Raw genomic sequence first — 22,566 nt, 5'->3', positions numbered from 1 at the left:
TGGTGGCATAGGTTTTGTGGGTTTTTAGGCTTAATATGATTTGCAATTAAATGGCTGGTTTATTATGTTTTGCAGTTCATAGGAATTACTTTGTTCCCTTTGAAAGAGCGATGATTTGGTGGTGATGGAGTGCTGCCACTGACAGATGGACTCACAGGAAAGAAGGTGAGAACAGCCAGGTGAAGCCACAAAGACTGCCTGAAATATGCCAACTTACAATCATTCTGTAAAATTAAGTGATGTCAGCTTACTCTTTATAGAACTTACACTGAAGGGAAGAGGAGGAGTAACTTAGCTCTAGTTTCAGTTATGTCTGAAACACTCAACTTATTACAACAGCAATTTAAGTTGGTTGTTGTAACTTGTGGAGGAATAGCCGTAGGCTGAAATCTTGAAAGTGACATTCTCTGGTGCACAGTAAATCTTATCTGAACCTGTGAATTTTTATTCTGGATCAATAGCCCTGCAGTAGGCTATACTTTTGCTCCTTGTTTCTTCCGCTAAAGATATGTGACAGAGGTCAGATGTTTTTGGGATGAGAAATTAGTGACTTGTTGTAGATCCTGGTATGGCAATGTCCAAATTTCTCTTACACTGTTCTATGAAGATCTTTTACATAGATAAAAGCCCAAATATGAGGTTTTGTACTGAATTTAATGCACAGTATGTTGATGAAAAAGCTTTGATATAGTGTTGTGTTCTTCGGTGTGCTTTGCCCACCTAAATAAAATCCACGTTTTGATTTTTAGGTAGATGGCCTAATTATGATGTTGGATTTTTCTAACTTTTCTTCTGGCCTATATATTACTCAGTTGGTTCCTTTTACTTCTATTCTAAGCGCAAGTCCAAGGTATTTAAAACACAAGATGGACTCTGCATTTTGATAGCATGTATGATGTTTGGGTTAAATGACTCATCTGAATTTTAGAAGAGCTCTTGACTGTCGCCTTTCTCTCTTTTTTGATGTTTTATTTTTTCCCGGGGGAGGGCACAGGAGCTAAGAGAAGGTCATTCCCCTCTCATAGTTACTCTCATCTTGCAAGTTTCAGAGGCGGATTGTGAAAGATTGTTCATCCCATGCACCACAGGTAGCAACAGTTTTAGTTTCAAAAAGTCAGTTGCCTGCATGAGGAGGTGTGGTAATGAAGGCATGGACACCAATTGTGGTGCAACTGCAATTGTTTATTGAGCGAGCTTACAAGCTTTTTATAGACCCCTGCCTAGCAGTTAGTAATTGCTAGCATGGATTAGTTTCTTTTTGGTACTTTTCGCAACATCATACGCTTTTCCCAACCAATCACATCATTGTTCATGTGCCTTTGCTTGAACAACTTATTTGTTCTCAGATGTATAAGCACATTTTTCTGTTACCACTTTCTGCTACATTATTACTTTCCATTTTCCTTGAACACACATTCTTTTGTCCCCTTGGTCCACATTGGATACTTTCATTAGCTCCTGGGAAAGTCCCGGGTACAACATTACATCTTTGTCTTCTGTAACTTGTTTCAGTATCTACAGTTCTCGAATATTATCTTGGTGTTTTAACTTCAATTCCTCTTGACTCCCATGGTTTGCAGCTGATGAGGCTCAGGATGTTCGTGCTGTCGTTCAGGTGTGCTGTCGCAGCTTCTTGTGCAGCATTCCCCACAAGTAGGGCCTTATGGCTTTTGAATGCGCTACTTGCATAAGTTGTCCACAGCGCAGCCTATCAGACTAGCTTTTCCTGGGTTTACTTCAGTTTTGGAATGTGTTTATTTGTGCCCTTTCTTCTAGATGAAGATTGCCATTCTGTCAAGCTTTTCTCACTGCCTCCTGTATTTATCTTCACAAGTTCATGCAAAGCTGCAAGAACTGGTTTATGTGGGGGGTAAATGACTTGACTGTTGGTAAATAAGGAGCTGAACCTACTTTTTCCTGCAGGGTGAATAAGTCTACTCTATATAAAGCTTAAAGAAATTCGAAGAAAAATCTTAATTTAACTTGACATGCTGTCAGTGTATACTGATGTTTAAGCTGAGTTTTTGTGTTTGCTTAAATCCAGTGATTCCACAAATTGTTAAAACCATGTGGTTGTTTTCAAAGTTTTCAGGAATTTCTTTGTACTGAATGGGAGAAGCTGCTGATTGAGCGTTCAGACCAGAGTGTGCTGAAGTATTAAACCAGCTTTGGATAGTTCCAGTCATTCCTGCAAGCCCAGATACTTCCATACATTTTCAGGGTCTTTTTTTTTTCCTGTGTTGAATTCATTTGAATGACTGGCTTATTTGAATCGAAACCTACTAAGAAGTAAAAGAGGGGAAAAAAAACCACAATGGAAACATAAATAAAACTTAATAAACCACAAACGTTTGTTCTGCTTTCTAACACAGGAATAATTAACATTACAAATCTCATTGTTCAGTTAGGAACAGAGTAGCTTGCATGTGGGTGGAACTGATAAAACAGTCTCCTTTGGCATACATTGTCAGAACTGTGTATTAATTTTTCTCCTTGGTATGAGCAACAAATAGAATATATAATATAAAGCTGTGAATAATATAATATGTATCAGTAGTGAATAAACATCTTTAAGTTTATTAGTGACAAGATCAGCTGTTTTTCAGTCAGTAAAGTACAAATGAAAAAGAAACCTAATGATTTCAAACAGAAGGTATTTGTTTTTCATTTAAATAACATTTAAATTAAGATTACTGAACTGTAAGTGAAATATGTTGGCTTTCTGAAATTAAAACTAATGCCTGAACTACTAAGCCTTTCTTACATATGTGAAAAGCAAACCTTGCATTACTGAATTACGGAAAACTTCAAGTGGATTCTGTATTTCCCCCAATCTTTTTGTAGCTCAGAAGAGGCAGAAGGAGCCAAAGAGAGAGGCCTGGTCTATGTTTGGAAGGCTGGTTCCTGCTCTGTAACTCCAGAAAGGCTTCTGGGCCTCAGTGGAAAGACTGTATTACAGGCAGCCCTTGGGATACATCATGGGTTACTTCTAACAGAAGGTAATAATCATCTTAACTGTAAATATTTGGGGCAATAACAAGGTGTAGTTATTATAAAGTTTTCCTATTTTAGACTTTCTTTTCCATTCTGTCTCGTGCAACTTTTAAAAGGTTAGATTTTTACCTTTTCTAGTATTTCCTCCTGAGTTACAAGCCACTTAAAACTGTGGAGTAGGTGTTGTATGCCTAGTGTCTTCTTTTGTAGTCTTTTTTTTTTTTTTTAACAATGTCTCTGGATTTCCTTTTTAAAGATAGTAATGTAATCTGGATAGTGTTAATTCAAAATGGTGCTGCTCGTGATGTCTTTTATTCAAAAAAGAGAGTACAGAAAGAGGTTCTCTTGATGTGTAAGAGCTCTTGTTTCTGTGTGCTTCTGGAAAAACTTGTAGCTAGTAGATGAATAGTCCGACTCTTGGTCTGTGAGCAGCTTGGCACTCTTAAGTATTTCTAAAAGCCAGTCCCTCTAAGTGTTTGCATAGCTCTGTCCTTGTACTTGTCCTTGGGCATAGAGTTGTAAAGGTTAAGTTGGAAGTTTCTTCTTTGATTTTTTTTTTTTTTTTTCCTGATTTTTTGAGGGGCAGAATCCAGATTGTTGGTGAGTCTGCCTTAAGCACCTCTTCTCTACTGGACTTATAGATTCCAGAGGCCTTTGTAAAACATATTTCTTTTGCAATTAAAAGGTCTTTCTGTGTGTGTTCTTGCCCCATGTTTGTGGATATGATTTACATTTTTTTCTATCACTGTGGAAACAACTGTTCGTTTCAAAAATCTGTTTCTTAGCAAAGTAACTTAAACTGGCATTGTTCCAATCTTTTCAGATAATGATAATGGTATTTTGGAGAGGCTGCAGTGTAACATCAAACTGGTGGCAAGATACATTTATACACACCCCACCACCACTTCCACCTGATAGGACAATGCTATTTTACTGTAGGGTTGCAAACAATAGTTTGGTAATGCTAGATCACCGCATGGAGTGATGAGTTCTGTACTTTGTCATGCTCTTCGAGCATGGTTGTATGTTCTTAAAATAGAAACAATAAATACACTTGGGTACAGTAGAATTTCTAGCAGAAAAGCATTACTTTGTTCAACAATGCATGGGTGCACAGGGTAATGTTAACTATGAGGTATAGAACGTAACAGTGGCAATAGCAGAGAGCAGCCAGCAGTCTTCATAGATCAATAGCAATAGTTTCACTGAGTCTAGAGTAAGCTAAACATTAGTATCTATCTAAATTTCCCTTCAAATCTTAGTTTTGTTTTAATTTCATTAGACTCATGCTGGGTTGTTCTTTGTTTTTGTTTCTCCCAGGTGGAGAGGTCTACAGCTTTGGAAAACTGCCCTGGAGATCAGGACCGGAGGAGTCATGTGCTAATAGTCCTATCTTAGAAAATACTTTGCTTGGGCACCATATTATTACAGTGGCAGCCGGCAGCTTCCATAATGGAGCTGTAACAGAAAGTGGTGTGGTGTACATGTGGGGGAACAATTCTGCTGGCCAGTGTGCAGTTGCTAATCAGCCATGTGTACCAGAGCCACAACCCATCAGTATTTCTGATTCTGAAACCAGTCCTCTGTTATCAGTAAGGATTTTGCAGCTAGCATGTGGAGAGGAACACACGCTGGCACTATCACTGAGCAGAGAGATATGGGCTTGGGGGAGTGGCTGCCAGCTCGGCCTCATAACAACAACTTTCCCAGTGACAAAGCCACAGAAGGTAGAGCACCTGGCAGGGCGCGTTGTGCTCCAGATTGCCTGTGGAGCCTACCACAGTCTGGCTCTGGTACAATGTCTTCCTGTGCAGGAAATGAAGCCTATCCCAGAGAGGTGCAATCATTGCAGCCAACTCCTCATTACGATGACGGACAAGGAAGATCATGTAATCATTTCAGATAGTCACTGTTGCCCACTGGGCGTAGCACTGTCCGATAACCGACCAGAAAGCCATGCATTCTGTCCCTCACTGGAGACCCTGGAAGGAAAAACTGTATCAGGTAGCCAAAGTGAAGACTGCCAGAAACCACTTGTGGAAGAACATACGGTTGTTGCTTTAGAAGCTGATGGAGCAAGTGTGTTTTCCAGTAGCAGTGGCCACGAAGACAGTGTAACTTCTAGTCCTGGAAGTATTCTGTTCCCAGAGAAAAAGGGAGTGAAAGAGTACTTAATCAGTTTATCAGATCGCTCATTAAGTGAGAGCCCGGAACAAAACATCTGCCCAGAACCTGAGCAGGTTGGTACCTAGTAACTAGCTCTAACTTTGCTACAATTCTACTTGTATAAGTGACAGTGTTACTCTTCACAAATGAAACATTCTGTTAGTTTAGTATAGCTGTGGTGGTCTGTTGTTTCAGGGTGTTTCTTACCGGTGATGGTTCTCAACTTCTAAGCAGAAGATTTTTTTTTTTTTTTTTTTTTGTACTCCATCCATGTTCACTTGTAAGGCTTTAATGTGGGCAGCTTTGACTGTGCTATAGTCTCTCTTCTTCCTCTGGTTCGCAGTACCAGAGCCATGTAAACCAATTTCCCATTCTATAGCTGGTTTACAATGCATGGGTTTCCCAGTTGTGTGGGGGAAACCAGCAGTAAGCTGGTAGTTGTCTAACTTGCCTTTAAGGTAAAACTTTATTTTCTAGACATGGAATAAATCCCTCACAAATCTAATTGCTCAATCAGTTAAAAATTGTAGATTGCAAGAGAAGATGGTAAAGGTAATGTTAGTGTTGACCAAAAGGCTTCTGATGTTAATCATGTAGGGTGGCATAGACCCATAAACAGGGATGGGAAATACAGAAGTACTACTCTGTGTGTTATGGAAGATGGTTCAATGACGTTATTCAGATGCGACAGCAGAACAGCAAAGTAATAATTTCTTAATAAGCATCAGAAAATGCTTAGATTCATTCTTGGTTCCTGGTTCTTGAACCTTCATCACAAGGTCTCTGCCAAATACTACATTTCCTGCTTTTTTGAAAGAAAAGTTTATTTGGGATGTGAGGAAGAAGATAAAACTCCAGAGCTGTTGGACAGAAAAAATCCAAAATCTTGCAGTGCAGTCTGGCAGTCCCGATACAAGTACTGTCCTGCTGGGTGGCATATGGTAAAGGTAATGTCTGTAAGGAAACCTGCCAGTCTGTGGCCTAGGATGCAAAATTCATAGCAGAATTCTGGAAGTGTCTTTTGTCATGCAAAGTATGGTATAGACATCAATTTCTTCATTTTTCTTAATAGTTACAGTAAGAAGTTTTTCACAGTGGCTCTGGGAGATAAGTTTTACAGTGCCTAATAAATAGTTGATTTTTGTTATCAACTCTAATTGGAAAAAGAGTAATAGTATTAAAACCAGACCAAACTGTCCAGTAATTTGGTGATTCAGCAAGTTATATGTTCCTATTCTGAGGTAAATTTATTTCAGAGAAATCAACATTGTGTAAACACAGTTGTCCTGCCTTTTGCCTTTTGCTAATAAAATGCATTCTAGCAGTTGCAGGCTTCTCAGACTCCTGGGAGAGCTCCTGCCATTAGGAAATGACTGAAATGCACAGTTTCATGCTCCCTTTCTAAATTCCTTGTCCCTGGAATACTTCCAGAATACTGTTTCCCTTGTACAGTTCCAGGAATAAGCTTGGAATTGATTCAGTGAATCTTGACAGAGTTGAGCGTATGTGTGAAGAGTAGAGCTGAGGACTAATGTAATGTTTCAGCATTAGTAAAAATCCTCTGTTTCTCTTTGCTTTTCTACACATATTGAATTTGCTCTTCTGTATTGCTAGGCATGCCTTTTATAAATAGGAATTAAATGCTAGTAAACAGGACCAAGCCCAATTCTCTAGCCTAACCTTTCACAAAAAAAGTCAAAGTCTGTCTTCCTTCTTGTAGAATAAAATGAGATGTAATATTAATATTACATCACACCATGTATTAGATGGGAAAATGGGTCTTTGTTGCCTTTGTTTTAACATTCAGACTATTTGGCACATAATCTTGTGCATTATTTCTGTACTTGGTGGATAAATTGATTGCTATTATAGGTAACCACATGTGGTACTTATAATTGCCTTCAGTTAGTTTGTCCCTAGTGTGACTTGATGATTATTGACCAAGCTTTATATGGATACAACAGTAGTGTAAGGGGACACATAGACCCCACAAGGTCTTAGATAGACCTTGAAAAATGAATCCATGAATCACTGTTTTCCCTTTAACATATTGAAGAGAGAACTTACTTCTCTGTAAATGCAGCATGCTCACTGATGCACTTTAACTGGTGGTGAAGAAGTTGATAATAAGCCTAAAATGAAATCCCTTTTTATCTTTTTATATTTGTTTGGAAAGACTTTTTTGTGTGTTTAAAGAAACCAAACAGACAGACCCACAGTCTCTTATGGATGGGTTTGTACTAGGCAAGTGTAGCAGACAAAGCGCAGTCTGTGTAGAAGTGGTGCTTGGTCCTACCTGAAGAAAATATGATTCTGAGGAATAGATGTATGCCTAAGTATAAAATCTTTGTTATAATGTCTGTTCAGTATAGCATGTAGTTTGAGTAGTGAATATGTCTGTCATCCTCCTACTGTTATGTGCTGTCTGGTGTGATAGTCTTTAATTTTTTCTTTGGTTGCAGCCTTCACAAGAAGAACAACTTAGTGCTTGTATCCCTGGCCCTCCAGGTACCAGCACATCTGCCTTGAACAGCTTGGTGGCCTCTTGTGCATCAGCAGTTGGGGTGAGAGTAGCTGCTACATATGAAGCAGGAGCACTGTCTCTGAAGAAAGTAATGAACTTCTATGGCACACCTTCAAGTGAATCAGGATCTCAGTCTGGTGGAGGTTCCCCAGGGCCTGAAGCTCTGAAAGACAGTCGAGAAGAGCAAGTCAGACAGGAATCCATGCAGGGGAAGAAGAGTTCCAGTTTAGTAGATATTAGAGAGGAGGAATCTGAAGGAGGAAGTCGAAGGCTTTCCCTGCCTGGCTTGTTGTCACAAGGTAAAAAACCATGGTAGGAAAGCCAGCTGGAAAAGTTATAATAATGTGGAGTTTTAACTGAAAATGAAGATTGAACACAAATCTAATTATCTAGCAAAGGTGTCTGAATTATAAAATACATCTTAGGACTTGGAAGCAGCAGAGGGAGTGAAGACTAGCAGATACTGCATGCTAAGAAAACCAAAAGCATAGCAGGCTTACAAATGTTCTTAGTAAAGTAGGGTAAAGGAGGCACATTGTGGTAGTCTGAGCATCTTACTGAAAATTGGCTGCAAACAGATAAAAATCTTTGTGGCCTCTAATCCCTAATACATTGAGCTGGTTTTGAGCCAGGGACCTAGAAATATTCCACTTCCCACTGCCAAACTTCAAAGCTAATGACCTTACCTCATAGATTCTAGTGTTAATTGCTCTGAATGGGTTCTATATTGATCTTGGATCTGAGGGGAGATTTTAGGAATTATTCAGAACTGCAAGGATATATTTTCTTTCAAAACATACTTTTTTGATCTACAGTTTGTTTTGGTTCATTTGCTTCAGGAAAACTGCATAGTTCTCATATGCATGTTACTCTTTAATGGCTGGTAAAAATTAGTTGGGATCTGTCTGCTTTTAACATCTAAGTTATCTCTGTTTATCTGTAACCTATCTTCTTGCGTGGTAGCCTTTGCTCTCAATTTTAAGACCTCCTTAAGAAGTCTCTATCAGTTCTCAAATAGTGCTGTTATTGTGTAACACACAGTCTGAATGATACATTTACCTAAAATGATGAGCAATTTTTCTATCTCTTGGCCTGTTTTCAGTTTCTCCTAGGCTCTTACGGAAGGTAGGGCGGGCAAAAATGAGGACTGTAGCTCTTACTCCAACCTACAGTGGTGAGGCTGATGCTCTTTTACCCTCTCTAAGAACGGAGGTGTGGAGCTGGGGAAAGGGGAAGGAAGGACAGCTAGGGCATGGCGATGTTCTACCAAGGTGAGATTTCTTTGGTTAATGTTTTGGTTTTTTTCCTTTCATTCAATAGGTCACTAGAAAATTTTGACTATTAAACCTTCTCAAATTCTCAAATTTGGTCAGCTGCCTTGCATTGTGTCCTTGTTCTTTTAAGTGTTGTGACCTAAGTTCCTCTAACGCATTTTGTTGTTCTCTTGTTACTGGATGTCAATCAGTTATGACTTTCCCCCTGTAATCTCTAGGAGTTTGGTGATATTTTGACTTTGTCCAAATTAAGATGAGGTTTGTCATCAACTTGTGTTCTTGATGACCTTCTTGAACAAGGTAGTTTATTGCCAAAAGACTCCATGTATATTTGTTTTCTCTGATTTGATTTGGGAAAAAATAAAACTTGAAATTTATTTCTGTGTTAAAAATGCATGTGATAATTTTTTTTTCATCTCCCTTCCCCCATGGGTTCTGGGGATTGACAGGCTTCAGCCACTATGTGTGAAAAGCCTAGATGGTAAAGAAGTGATTCACCTCTCTGCTGGTGGCCATCATTCCTTAGCACTCACTGCCAAATCTCAGGTACAAGTGCCTGTTATCATTTATTCCTTACCTATGACATAATTGTCACATTTGGTGTTTCCGAAGTTTTTGGGGTTTTGCTTTTAAACTCTTGTTCCCATTTGTGGGAGGCAACTTGAAAGCAGCGTGGAATTTTAATTCTATTAATGCCAGTGTTCTGCATGTACCCTCAACATTGTCTTTAAAGATTGACATGATTTGATTTGGCACATTCCATTTCTGAATGTGAGAAGACAATTTGAGCATATAGGAAGACAGTGGAGATTAGGAAAGTGTTTCTTGGTAGGTGAATCTTACACCCTTGACTTGTGTGTGTGCACACTTGATGTGTTATACTACTACAGTTCAGTATGTGTTCATGTATACAAACTTGCATTCTTATATTTAGCTGTGTTTTTTACAGGTGTATTCATGGGGCAGTAATACCTCTGGCCAGCTTGGTCACTTGAACTGTCCGACAACAGTCCCTCGTCTAGCAAAGGTACTTCCTGTTTTCTGCATTTTTCTTTCAGTGGAGGATCTGTTAGACGAGTGCAAATTAATTTCTAGAAGATGACCTTGTTTATGGATCCATGTTCTTATACTGTGAAAAAGATCCTAGATGAGATTGTGAAAAATCTACCCAAGAAATCTTTTACCCACCTTGAAGTTCTAAAACTGAGAAATGTGATCGGTTGTATCTTATCAAATTTCACTTCTACATCGTGTTCAGTTTCTCTAATACCAATGTTGCAGTGCTGAAACTTTTAAATACTTTGGAACACTGGTTTTATTCTAAACAATTGCTTCTAGCATTTTTAGCTTTGCTAGGTCATGCCTATATTTTTTTGTCCATTTCTGTATTTCCAGGTTTTCTGTTTGTTTTGAACTTTACATCACATTGAGTGAATAGCCAAATAATGATTCTGGGGTTAGACCAGACCCTTGCCAACGTTTTGTGGTGCTTGTCTTAGCGGAAAGCTAGCTGCAGAGTTTTTCTTCTTAGGCCTTATGTAAATTACGGTACAGCATAATAACTGTCTCACAAATTTATTGATGTCTCTCTTACATGTAGAGGGGAGAATAGTGTCCCAACTTTAATCAAACTCACCTGATGCCCGTTTGAAAATAAAACTGAGTTATAATATAAAGGCAACTCAGCCATTAGAAAGAAGAGTGGAAAGAAAGACAATTTTCAGTATACATACAGAAAGTGTATTTGTTATGAGATTCTGAAGTTGAAAAATTACCAGCTATTGCGGTACTTTTTCTTGGCAGGCGTATTATGTACATGTGTGGCTAGAAGAGCTAAATACTCTTCCCTCTTTCCAGCTTTGGGTGGTTATTTCTAATGGCTTTTCCTTCCTCACGAATTTCAGATGTGTGGCAATGGTGTTTGGACAACAGCAGCAGGACTAGATTATTCCCTCTTCCTAGCAGATGAAGAAGATTTCCAACCTGGATTATATTACAGTGGTCAGGAGACAACAACAGAAAATAGCTTGTATGAAAACAGCTGTACTAAGAGTCCAGCTTTGTTGCTATCCTGTAGTAAGGTAACTAGTATTTCCTCTAAGTTTAGTTCAAATCATACTGATGCTTTTTGGAAATGGCACAGAGCTGGTTGTTCAATTAACTTTAATGGTGTCAAGTAATTGGTTCCTAGCAGTCAAAGTAGGAGTGCAGTGTATTGAGGGCAGAGAGGAAGCTTAATCAGTGTTGTTTACTTCCCTGCCTGTTTCTTGGACTTCCCTTCTGTTTGAAGGGCAGGGAAGTGTTTCCAGTGTGTCTATTCAATTTCCTTCCATGTGTGCATGCTGCAAAAGTGCACCCTTATGTTATGCTGTTTTCACCACAGTCCTCAAGTGGTGAAAGTCCTCAAGTCCTTAATTCTTCAGTACTATTGCTCTTCATTTTCCTGTTGTTCACCAAGTGATTGAAGGTACTGTCTGCTCTATTCCATTCTGCTTGTTGCACATCTTGTTTGTGAGTGGGCAGAAGGTCCCCCTGAGTTTGGCACCATCTCTTTCCCTCCCCCTTCCTTTCTCATGGATGTAGAGGGGGAACTGAACAAAGGCACCAAATGTGCATTTGGATGTTTATGGGAAAGAGGAGGTGCCCCTATGGGATTTTCTTCATCAAGCTGAATCTTATATCCTGCTTTGAACTTGGCATGATAGGGGAGTGTGTACTCTGGCTGCACATCCTCTTTCAAATTGTTTATATGGTTTCAGATCAACCTGAGCTTAAGGTAACAGAAAGGAGATCAGGAGGGTAGAAGCAGCTCTGTCAGCTTTTCTTCTGGGTCTCTGTCCTGGGTTCAGCAGTAGCACTCATTTTTCCCCTTCTTGGTAGCTGGTGCAGTGCAGTGTTTTGACTTTCAGCTTGGGAACAGAGCTGATAGTGATGTTTAGGTTTGGCCAAGGACTTTGTGAGCCTCATGCTCTGCCAGGGAGGAGGGGAGGCCAGGAGGAAGCAGAGACAGGACACCTGACCCAAACTGACCAAAGAGGTATTCCATACCACAGCACGTCATGCCCAGGAGGTAACTGGGAGGGAGCCGGAAGGGCTGGGAGACTGCAAGGTTGGAGGAGGTATCGGTCGGAGCTTGGTCGGGCTGGGGGGGGGCGAGTTATCGGTCGGCTGGTGGTGAGATGATGTATTCTCTTCCCTTGTTATTTCCTTTATCATTATCATCATTGGTGGTAGCAGTAGTGATGTGTGTTATACCTTAGTTACTAAACTGTTCTTATCTCAACCCGTGGGAGTTGCATTCTTTTCGATTCTCCTCTCCGTCCCTCCGAGAGCAGGGGGAGGGCAAGAAAGGGGGGGAAGTGAGCGAACGAGTTACCTGACTGGGTTTAAACCACGACAGTCTCATTGCTACTTCCCTGTGTTGAGCAGAATAGCAGTTGGAGAGGGATTTTGAGGAGGGCGCGGGGATTTAGACTCTGGGTTCATGTGTATGCACGTGCTCAGTGTTTCAAAGGAATCCTATATCTAACAACAAAGAAATTAAAAGTAGAGCCCAAACACTGAATTACTGTATGGTATTGCATGTGAACCAGAATTACTGAGAAGCCACAGTGCATCAATGGCACTTGTGCTGACTGTAGAGAAGAATTTTCCTCCCAAATAATGTGGAAAGCAAATGCCTACTAATACCTATACAAATGCTACTTCTGGTGTTGGTCAAGGTATTAGTATCAGTCCAGTTTATTGATACTTGTATCAATAAATTCATGTCTTTCCAGGTCCAGAAAGGACTTATAGGTCAGGGCGCAGTCATAATATTAAAGTCTTGTTATTTTCACTTTGTAATTAATAGGAGAAATAGCTACTGTAGTAATATTATTTAATATCGTAGTTTTTGGTATAAGCATGATGTGTATGGCAATTCTTACAGTGACTGAATTTAAGGTCACTCTCTCTTAAACACGGAGCGGTTGTATGAGTCACCTAAAAAGATGGTCTATTTATTGTCTTTTAGGATCTGTCAGTACCAGGAAATAAACAGCATTGATTGTCTCATAAATATTTCTTCTACTTCTGTCATTCTTGTATTAAGCCACTATTGAATGGATTGTTTGTCACTGTAGGTAATTAATACTTACTATCATTTAGTATGCCTAAAGATATGCTTTATTCTGCATCACCCTGCTTTTAAATTGAAGTGTACACAAAAAATATTTCAGCTGGTGTTTCTTTTCTGTTTTTCATCTTTCAGATAGGGTACATAAGCAATGTGATAGCTGGTGGTGACAACTGTCTGGTCTTAGTAGACAAAAACGTAATGGGATATATTGCCAGTTTGCATGAGTTGGCTTCTACTGAGAGAAGGTTTTATTTCAAACTGAGTGAGATCAAATCTCAGGTTCTTAGACCTCTTTTAGGTTTAGGTAAGAACTTCTTTTAATATTTTCTATTATTTCCCCTATGTTCCACAGCAGATTGCTTTATGCAGAATTTCAAAGTGATGATATATATTTTAGATAAAGCTTTATAAATCAAGGTCTTGCTCTTCACCCGTATTTGGATGAACTAGTGAAATACAGCTGCATTATGACATCTTCAATATGTTATTAGTATTTGTACTTTCCTGACTGTTTCACCTGAAATGTAATTATTTTTTGCTGTATTCAATCTAAAATTGTTAAATTCCTGGTTCTGGATAATGTAGCCATGAGGTGAAATTGCTGATAAAGCATCTAAGCAGCGCCTTGTGGTAATTCTCTTTATTAATGGGTGCTGCTCTTTCGTAAGGTAAGAGAAATTGCTTTCTGGTCTGTTGCAGATAATCTGGGCAATGCAAATACAATCCAGTTGTTGCAGGAAATGGCAAGCAGGTTCAGCAAGCTGTGCTATCTCGTTGGTCAACATGGAGCTTCTTTAAGTAGCTTTCTTCATGGAGTGAAAGAAGCTAGGAGCTTGGCCATCCTGAAGCATTCCAGTCTCTTTTTGGATAGTTACACCGAGCAAGTATCCAATTCCCTCTCACCTCGAGTCTCTGCAGGCTTAATCTACTGACCACAAGTTAGGGGAAAGTAGATTTTAAGAGAAGTTACATAACTAACTTGTGCAAATTGTATTCTTGCTATTTAAGATGTATGAAGAGTTTTATATAGACTAATGAATTTTGTGGTGAGCTATGTATTTCGGAGTCTTTGCCAGTGGAGTGCATTGGACAGTTTCAGCTTCCGTAATGTAAAACTGTACATACAAACCCACCTTTGGTTGCTGTTATATACCTGTAAAAAGGTGACATGTTCATTACTTAATAGTAAGGATCTTTTAATATAATGTAGTAGAGTTACTATGGCTAGGCTATTAAGTAAAGCTACCTTTGGGGATTTATTGGGGCTACAAAATACATTTCAGTAGTAATTAACTAAAAAACTGTCTCCCAGAAGGATAATTCTTCTGCCCTGACATCTATGCATTGTGCTAAAGACAGCAGCAATGTGGAATAGGAATGCGTGCTCTATGCTCCAAGTGGAAAGTGAATCTTAAGTGTTCCAGTAGCATTGTTTCATTGTTTAATATTTTCACAAGTACTTAGATTAGTTGTAGTAAAAGGTATTACAGCTCTCACAAGTAAACTGTTGGAAATTACAGCAGTTGCAATTTCCAGAGAAGTTCTTATTTTGTAACTGAAGCTCTTCCCAATTTTAGGTATTGTACTTCAGTAACAAACTTCCTCGTAATGGGAGGATTTACGCTCCTTGCGAAGCCAGCAATGTAAGCAAACATTTACCCTTTTCAGGAATTTTTGATCCGTACTTTAAAGAATTGTGTGTGTAATGAGTATGCAGGGGCTTGGTCTGAGCTTTCTTGAGTACACTAATTCCTTCTCTATCAGATGAAGAAAAAGTTACTTCCTCTCAAATGCGATAAAAACTTAGGTTAAAATGGTGCCAAATGAGTTTGCTTACTTTATCTTGAAGGTGGAGAAAGGAGGAAAAAGGCACAAATTATTATAAATTCCTTGAAAAAATGTAAATACATTTCAGATAATGATTTTTGAGAGCTTAGTCTTGAGGTTATATTTTCATCATCTATTCAGTGTTTGTTAGCATTTTATTCTTTCAAAATGTTGCTGTCAGGAAAATACAGAACAGCAACCTCTCCTTTAAGAATAAGGAAGAGTAGATAATGTGGATTTACTTCCATTTGAATTCTTAAAGTTTATGGAAGTGCTTTAAAGTGATGCAAAAATAACATTTCTGCGTGTGTCTTCTCTGCCTCTCAAGGTTGCTTTATTCTATTTTACACATAGATGCTCTTACATGTGAGGAAGAAATTGCACCTTAAGGCCTGAGACAGTATATTTGAAGTTTATAGATCATAAAGCTTTTTTCTTAGTTCAATATTATTTTTCTCTAGGAAATAATGATGCTGCATCTTTCACTCTAATGCTGTGAAGAAGTTGTTGTAATGATGTAACGAGGGTAATTTTTAACTTGTCTGAGGAATTGCTGGCTTTCCTTCCTTCTGTCCTGTATTCTGTAATGTGGGAGTAAATCTATTCCAGCTATTTATGGAGCACTTCAAATGTAGTATAAATGGTAGTATTAGAAGCTACTTGCACAAAGAAACTTCTGTATCTGAGGACCAGTGCTGAAGACTAAATACCAAATCCCACTGCAGAGACACATTGAGAATCTCTCGGCATTGGTCAAGAGTTTTAGGGTGGCTTATAGGAACTCTTAGTTCAAGTATAAGCTTATTTATAAGTAAAAAATTGTGGATGATGAAATTACTTGTAGTGAATTCATCACATCAGTTGTTGCTGTCAGGTGTCACAGCTTTCCCTGATGCAACCAGAGTCTCAAGTGAACAGCACTTTTACTGGGGTCTGAAACTTCAGGGAGGAGATGTCTTGGAAGTTTTTTCCTCTTGCTTGCAAAGGGAAGTCAGAAATATTTTTGCTAATTTCTTCTTGTGCCCTTCTTGAGCGATACTGTCTTGAGTCAGTGCTTAATGATGTCAGCCTGTATTTTATGGATATTCTGTGAATTTCATGGGTATTATATAAAGGCATCAGAAGTAGTCCCAACTTTAAAAAAAGTGCTAGCTTCAATAGCAGTCTCCATTGTTGGCAGGTTTTTGAGCATGTGCTCTGAAAGGGTAGGTGAGTGTTATGATTAAATTATTATTTGACACTTTGACAGAGACACCTCTATGTGAGGGTCTCAAAGCACTTCAAAAATGCAAGCCATCCAGGTGGTTAAACTTAAAACTAAGAAATATGGTCTTCTCTCCAAAGAAGACTTTATTCTTAATGTTTGTTGAACAATAGAGTTCTTAAATATCATTAGCAGACCTAGAAAATAGATGTTATTTTGATGTGTGAAATGGCATCTTGCTAATTATGTAGAATTCTTAGGGACCCTGCTGTACAATTCTCTGATCTGTTTCACTGTCCCTGGGGCCTGCTTTCTTAGTCTCACCTGATTCTTGCAGCTTGTGGTTTAAATGCCTCCCAGCTGAAATGTGCCTTAATGCAGATGTGTCATATGTGCTAGCACATCTGCACACAGATAGGGTGAAGGAGAGGGAAAAGTAGGTTTGTTTTCCTCTTAATGAAGAAATCCTGTGTGTTAATGCATTGTCTTCAGAATCATTTCCCTCTTCTTCTCTGAACTAGATTAGTTCTCCCCCTTGGAAATCAGACTGAGGATTGAACAGATTTCCTGCCTTTCTTTGAGGTAGGATGTAATTTTTCTAGTTAGGGGGAAAACCGGTCAGTTGCCTTGAACAGCAGGGGTGGGGAAGAGATTATTTCAGTATATTTAGGGAATTGCATTTGAACCAAGTTAAGATGCTTTCAGGCCTTGTATGAATCAGCAGTGGTAGAAACTTACTAGTCTTAATAATGGGGAAGTCATTCCCCTTGTTAGCACTTTTACTAATCAAGTGTTAAAGTGGAAAAAGGCAATCAGTTACTTTCCAAGTGAGGCAAGTTGATCAACTTTCTTCAACTGGTTTAATGACTGAGCATGTGAGAGTAGAAGTAAACAAAGTTCTGTGTTGGAGTTGTTATGAAAGAGCTACATATCTGTATTGCTGTACTTCCAAAACTAAATTGGGAATAGGTTAATAAACAGCATGCATTTGCCTTTATGATTTGTATTGATCTGTGAAAATCCAAAGAGGGGCATTCTGGGCTCCTTTACACAAAACATCACTAATGTCTTGTTGTCTTTTTTTTTTTTTTCTCCCTTGTCTCCTCCCTCTGTTCTCCAATGGTCCCATCATTTAGAGACTTCTTGAGTAAAAACCAGGAGCTGTTACAGAAACTGTCTGAGAAGAATGAGGAAAACCTCCAGCTAGTGGAAGTTCTGAATGCTCTGTTTTTCATGCCATTTGGACGACTTCATAGCTATGCTAGAACTTTGCTAAAGCTTGCCACATGCTTTGAAGTGGTAAGCTGGCTTTGTTATCTAGATCTGAATAAATACACACATGAAACTTAGGGCTCGGAAGTAACTGTGTGAAGTAAACACCAGGTAATTAAAAATAGCTTAGTCCTCAGGGAAGCTGCCTCAGCTTGTGTTTGCTGCAGGGAAGATGGTGCATGTTTATTTGCGCAGTCTTACACCACACCTGCATAGATCACACGATAGGTAGAAGCTTGTTACCCTGCCAGAACTTGTTTGTGTGCCTGAGCCTAATTGCAAATAGATTATTTTGATGTTTGCCTGTTGCTTTTCAGTTCCATCTGGCATCTTTGCTGTAGCTGCCCTTGGCTGTAATGCTGTACTAAAAATGCCACATATGTGTTAGGTAGACTTTTACCACCCATTTAGATGTATATAATTGCTTTCTTTTGAAATAAGAGGTGACTAAAGAGGAACAATAACTACTTGTACATTTATCCCAATATAGTAATTTCAAGTATTACTCCTGCAATTATTAGCCCTACTTCTGCTGCAACTTGTTAAGCTGCAAGAAGGTAGATCATGTAATTGTATATTCTCCTCTTAACATTCATGGCACTTCTGTGAGTTTTAAAATCTCCCAGCACACCAACAGAACATGTGACCAAGAAAATAACTTACCCTCCACCATTACTTTATTAACCAGACCAACTGTCATGCATTTGGTGCTCATTTAATAAAATGAGCCGTTGCATTGCAGTTTGGTTAGTGCTGTTGGTACAGAAACGGTCTCAGGTATGTCTTACCTTGTGCTCTACAGGCATCTCCAGAATACCAGAAGCTGCAGGATTCTAGCTCTTGTTATGAGAACCTTGCTGTCCACCTTAACAGAAAAAGGAAAGAAGCAGAATATACACTTGGTTTCTGGAAGACCTTTCCTGGGAAAATGACGGTACAATGACAACTGTCAGTCCATTAGCAGCTTGTATCTCTCGCTGGTAGTGTTTTACTCTGTGTCTGTTACTGATGCTGCTGTCCCAGTTTCACTTCTCATTTTTCTAATTTGTGTTGCTGTGGTCATGTTGCTTTAAAAGGGCTGGGCTTTTACTATGTAATATAAATAGCAGTGACCTTAAGTCGCAGTCAGTGAGAAGTAAGCTGCTGTACATTTGTTTTTAACCCTATCCGTAGGATTCCTTGCGAAAGCCAGAGCGTCGCTTAATCTGTGAAAGCAGCAATCGTGGCTTGTCCCTGCAGCATGCCGGAAGATTCTCTGTAAACTGGTTCATCCTCTTTAATGATGCTTTGGTCCATGCTCAGGTAAGCCAGCTTATAGCCAGGAACAAAACCTTTTCTCTGTTTCAAATTACATGACACATTTTTCATACAGTGAAGACAAGTTTTTGCACTGTTCACTGTAATGTTGCTCAAACACTTAAAAGCAATATTTTTTCATGTTTACAAATAAATTTGAAATTATGCACTATTTCTTTAATGCTTGAGTGCTGTTGCCCTGTAGCTGGCATGGTTTCTGTTGGCTTTTTCTTGGAGCAAGGTACATGTAAGGAGCCTGTAATGCCCAGTTTTCCACAGTCCTCGAAGGAAAATAACTGTTCAAAAAAGTATGAGGCAGGGATAATGGGTCAATACCTAGTGCAGTTTCCGTTCTCCTTCTCCTTGCCTACAGTTTTCAACGCACCATATTTTTCCCTTGTCCACGCTGTGGGTAGAAGCTCTTTCAGAAGAAGCTGGTAATGTGTGAGTATTCTTGCTTGTGATGGTGAAAGATATCTTGGGAGGGAGGATGAGTGGTTTGTAACCAGTTACTGTAGGCTGAATGCAGTTATGTCTTCCTCTCTGTCTTGTTTCAGAAAACTTAGTGTATTTCTGTGTCTTAAAAAACCCCAACAACTTAGTTGTATAAACATCAGAAAGAATAATGTAGTCAAGAGGGAAGTGAGTAGCCTTGCCTGCTGCTTGTTTTCACAACTGACTTTAATATTAAAGTGAATGCTAGCTGGGGAGGGAGAGGGAAAATACAATATTCATGCTATAAGAAAGCTGGCCTTTTTCTGCACAAAATTTCACTAGATTAAAATACTTCCCTCTATCCCCCCACCCTATGTAGGAATGGACTGAAGATTACAACACCAGAAGAACAGCTTGTTCTTGTTCCTTCAACACCCCAGGAAAAGGTGGGAATAGCTACAGATTTTGCGCAGCTTCAGTGATAAGAGTGATTTTTTTTTTTTAAATTTCCTACTGTGAAACCAAACGGGGAGATGTATTGCTTAAGTATTCACCAAGAACGAAGTCTTCCTACAGCTTGGCATGCAGGGTGACTGTATGCCATGCTTGACTGTAGCAGTGCTCCAATTTACAACACTGTACTGAGGAGTGCAAAGGAGATTACTGCAGTTGCTGTAAAGGTGAGATTCAATACAAAGACAGATGTTGGCTAAATCCTGTGATGAAACACTTTCTGTTTCAGACCAAGTGGCTGAGGGCAATAAGCCAAGCAGTGGATCAGGCCCTTAGAGGGACTTCTGACTTACTTCTATGTGGAGCTGGTGGGAATGTGCCAAGACAGGAGCCTCCTGTTTCTCGCAGTGCCAAATACACCTTCTATAAGGACCCTCGATTCAAGGATGCTGTTTATGATGGGAGATGGCTTTCAGGAAAACCCCATGGCAGGTAAAGGTATTAGAATGTAACAGTTGAAAACAAAATGAGGTGGTTGCTCTATTAATAAATAGGCTCACTCACAGAAGTTATTTGGGAAGTGTGAAGTAGACTGATTATCTTACACATGTGTATGGCTCTATTTTTTTTTTTTTTTTTTTTTCTAGAGGGATCCTAAAGTGGGCAGATGGAAGAATGTACTCTGGGACTTTCCGGGCTGGGCTGGAGGATGGGTAAGATCCTCTCGCTACCTGGGGAGCCAGAGGGCAAGGAATACCTTTTGTAGTAGGAAATAATCAAAACCTCGTAATCAAAAGTTTTGCACTGAGTCTTATTAACTAAGGGTTATTTGTGTTAACAAGATCTATCTGTATGTTGATATATAGATAATCTCTCACCCAGATATATGCTAGTTGTCTTCACAACAGACTCTCTACTTCTGTGATTAAAAATCTGTTTGTTCATAAAAACTGAAACTAATTGGGGTAATCTGCTGTAGGATGGAGGAAGAAAATGATAAAGCAGCTGAGGAAAAGAATGGGTGGGTGGGTGTAAACTCCTAAGCAGAGGAAGCCAACTGAGAAGTCTGCAGCAGTCAACTTTCTGCTGTATAGGTAACTGTCAACTTTGTGTTGCAATGTTCTTTCAAAAGTAATGGTTTTTTGGTTTTATTTTTTGTTTTGTTTTTTAATCCATCTAGAAAATGCAAGGCCTTTCATACCCTATAGTGGTGCATCTTGTCTAATACTTTCCTTGCTGTATTTCTGGTAGAGCAAGGGTTTAATAATTTAGGAAGGAGACAACAAAATCTTGAATTGAGACTTCAGGGTTTGGGTGATGAAAACAAAACTAATGAGAGTATGTGATCCTGATGATTAGGGTAGCTAGTATAGAGGAGTCTGAAAGCAGGATGAACAGAAATTAGACATTTTCCAAGTTACCTAGTGAAATGAATAAGACCACTTGAAAGTAACTTAATTTATTACACAGCTTTGAAATAATCTATGGATTTCATTGCTAAGAATCTGCTCAAGGCACTATTGAGGTCAAGAGTTTCACTTCTTGCAAAGGCATTTTTGTATGAATCTTGTGGGCAGGGTAAAAATGTATGTGGAGTCCTACTGGCTTCCAGACATATTTTCAGAGTATTGAGTTGGAGGGGAAATGGAAATGTGGTCTGGCTGCAAATAGGTTTTTAAAATGCACTATAGCTATTGGTATAATGTCAAACTGAAAAACAGCTTTGGTCATTTGTAAGTTAATAGTAAGTTACAACTAAACCATGTGATTTTAGGGTTGTTGGAGATGGAAATATCACAAACAAATCCCCACCAGGAAGAAATGATTGGTATTTAGCTGTAATTGCTAGAATTATCAACTATGTTTGTGTTTCAGCACGCATGCTATAGTCTCAACACTTAGTAATGTCTTGTTGGGGTAGATGTGCATTCAGAAGAACCTCCATAACTGGATTCCTCGAAGACTACAGTCAATAAATAAAAGTCTCATTCTTAGGCATATTGAATTTGTGAACAGTTCTGTGCCACTGTTTGAATGTAAGTGGAAGCTAGCATCCTTTTTTTTTAACACTCAACATATAGCAGTGTATGTTATCATCTTTCTCTGGAATAAAGCTGAAGAAGACAACAAAGGTAGAAGCCTGAAGAAGACAACAAAGGTAGAAGCAGTCTTAGGGTCTGAGAAGATTTGTGGCCTTCAAAAAGCTGAGAGAGAGGGGAATATGTGCAACGTGCCACAGTCAAACAGGAGAAAAGTTGTACAGAATAAATGGATCTAGTGATGCTGGAATTCCTGCTTTCCCTTAAAAAAAAAAAAAGTAATTGCTGTAGTTGAAGAGGGGCTAAAAATTATATAGAGCACTCTGATTTTAGAATGGGTCTGTGATATACATCAGCTCCTGTTTTTAATGAAGTGTGCTAGCAATTATAGCTGCTTATGTTCCATTTCTGTGTGTTAACAGGTATGGTGAATACCAAGTGCCAAACAAAGCCCTGAATAAGGATGACCATTATGTGGGGTACTGGAAGGAAGGCAAAATGTGTGGGCATGGAGTCTACAGGTAACATGTAGCACTTGTGCTGCTGTCATTGCAGAAGGGAGAGCAGGGCTGGTGCTCTGGAGGATAGCTTACCAAGCCTCTGCATGTAGTTTTATTGCATTTCAGACTGGTGAATATAGGTTGGTTAATTTTCTGCTTTGCTTTTGGCAGATTGCTCACAATGCATACTTGTACAGTGTTCTGTTATTAATTTCAAAATACCTACTCTAATGTTGCTACCACCTTTCAACAATAGAGGAAACTTTCTTCTGAGAGAAATATAACCTCTAATGGTCTTGCTTGTAGTGCAGAGTGACTTTAAAACAACAAAGCATCGGAAGACTTCTATTAAAGGTTCGCTTTTGGCCCAAATATACTTTTACTAGAGTTCCTGCTTGCTGTGGCTGCAGTGGAATTCCAAAGAAATAAGAGAGTTGATTTGTTCTAGAGGAAAAACACACA

General features: G+C 39.1%; 1 protein-coding gene across 2 annotated transcripts in view; it reads left to right on the top strand.

The window, feature by feature from the left end:
• The window catches only part of ALS2 (alsin Rho guanine nucleotide exchange factor ALS2), a 236,389-nt gene that overhangs the window by 199,814 nt on the left and 14,009 nt on the right, over positions 1-22,566 (top strand). For both annotated transcript variants that reach the window (XM_062619774.1, XM_062619773.1), the window contains 19 exons: positions 76-165; positions 2,845-2,999; positions 4,315-5,234; positions 7,623-7,983; positions 8,787-8,955; positions 9,408-9,504; positions 9,908-9,985; positions 10,863-11,039; positions 13,211-13,382; positions 13,778-13,958; positions 14,656-14,721; positions 17,246-17,408; positions 18,184-18,315; positions 18,555-18,683; positions 19,051-19,121; positions 19,492-19,558; positions 19,855-20,057; positions 20,213-20,278; positions 22,027-22,125. In XM_062619774.1, coding sequence (XP_062475758.1) covers positions 146-165; positions 2,845-2,999; positions 4,315-5,234; positions 7,623-7,983; positions 8,787-8,955; positions 9,408-9,504; positions 9,908-9,985; positions 10,863-11,039; positions 13,211-13,382; positions 13,778-13,958; positions 14,656-14,721; positions 17,246-17,408; positions 18,184-18,315; positions 18,555-18,683; positions 19,051-19,121; positions 19,492-19,558; positions 19,855-20,057; positions 20,213-20,278; positions 22,027-22,125 — 3,326 coding nt within the window. In that variant the 5' untranslated portion in view covers positions 76-145. The remainder of the gene's footprint in view (positions 1-75; positions 166-2,844; positions 3,000-4,314; positions 5,235-7,622; positions 7,984-8,786; positions 8,956-9,407; positions 9,505-9,907; positions 9,986-10,862; positions 11,040-13,210; positions 13,383-13,777; positions 13,959-14,655; positions 14,722-17,245; positions 17,409-18,183; positions 18,316-18,554; positions 18,684-19,050; positions 19,122-19,491; positions 19,559-19,854; positions 20,058-20,212; positions 20,279-22,026; positions 22,126-22,566) is intronic.

Source organism: Pezoporus occidentalis, unplaced genomic scaffold (assembly GCF_034315485.1).
Source record: "Pezoporus occidentalis ecotype Australia unplaced genomic scaffold, CSIRO_AGI_Poc_V1 ctg213, whole genome shotgun sequence".
Lineage (NCBI taxonomy): Eukaryota > Metazoa > Chordata > Aves > Psittaciformes > Psittacidae > Pezoporus > Pezoporus occidentalis.
The sequence above is the reverse complement of the archived record's forward strand: the minus strand, read 5'-3'. Positions and strand labels throughout refer to the sequence as shown.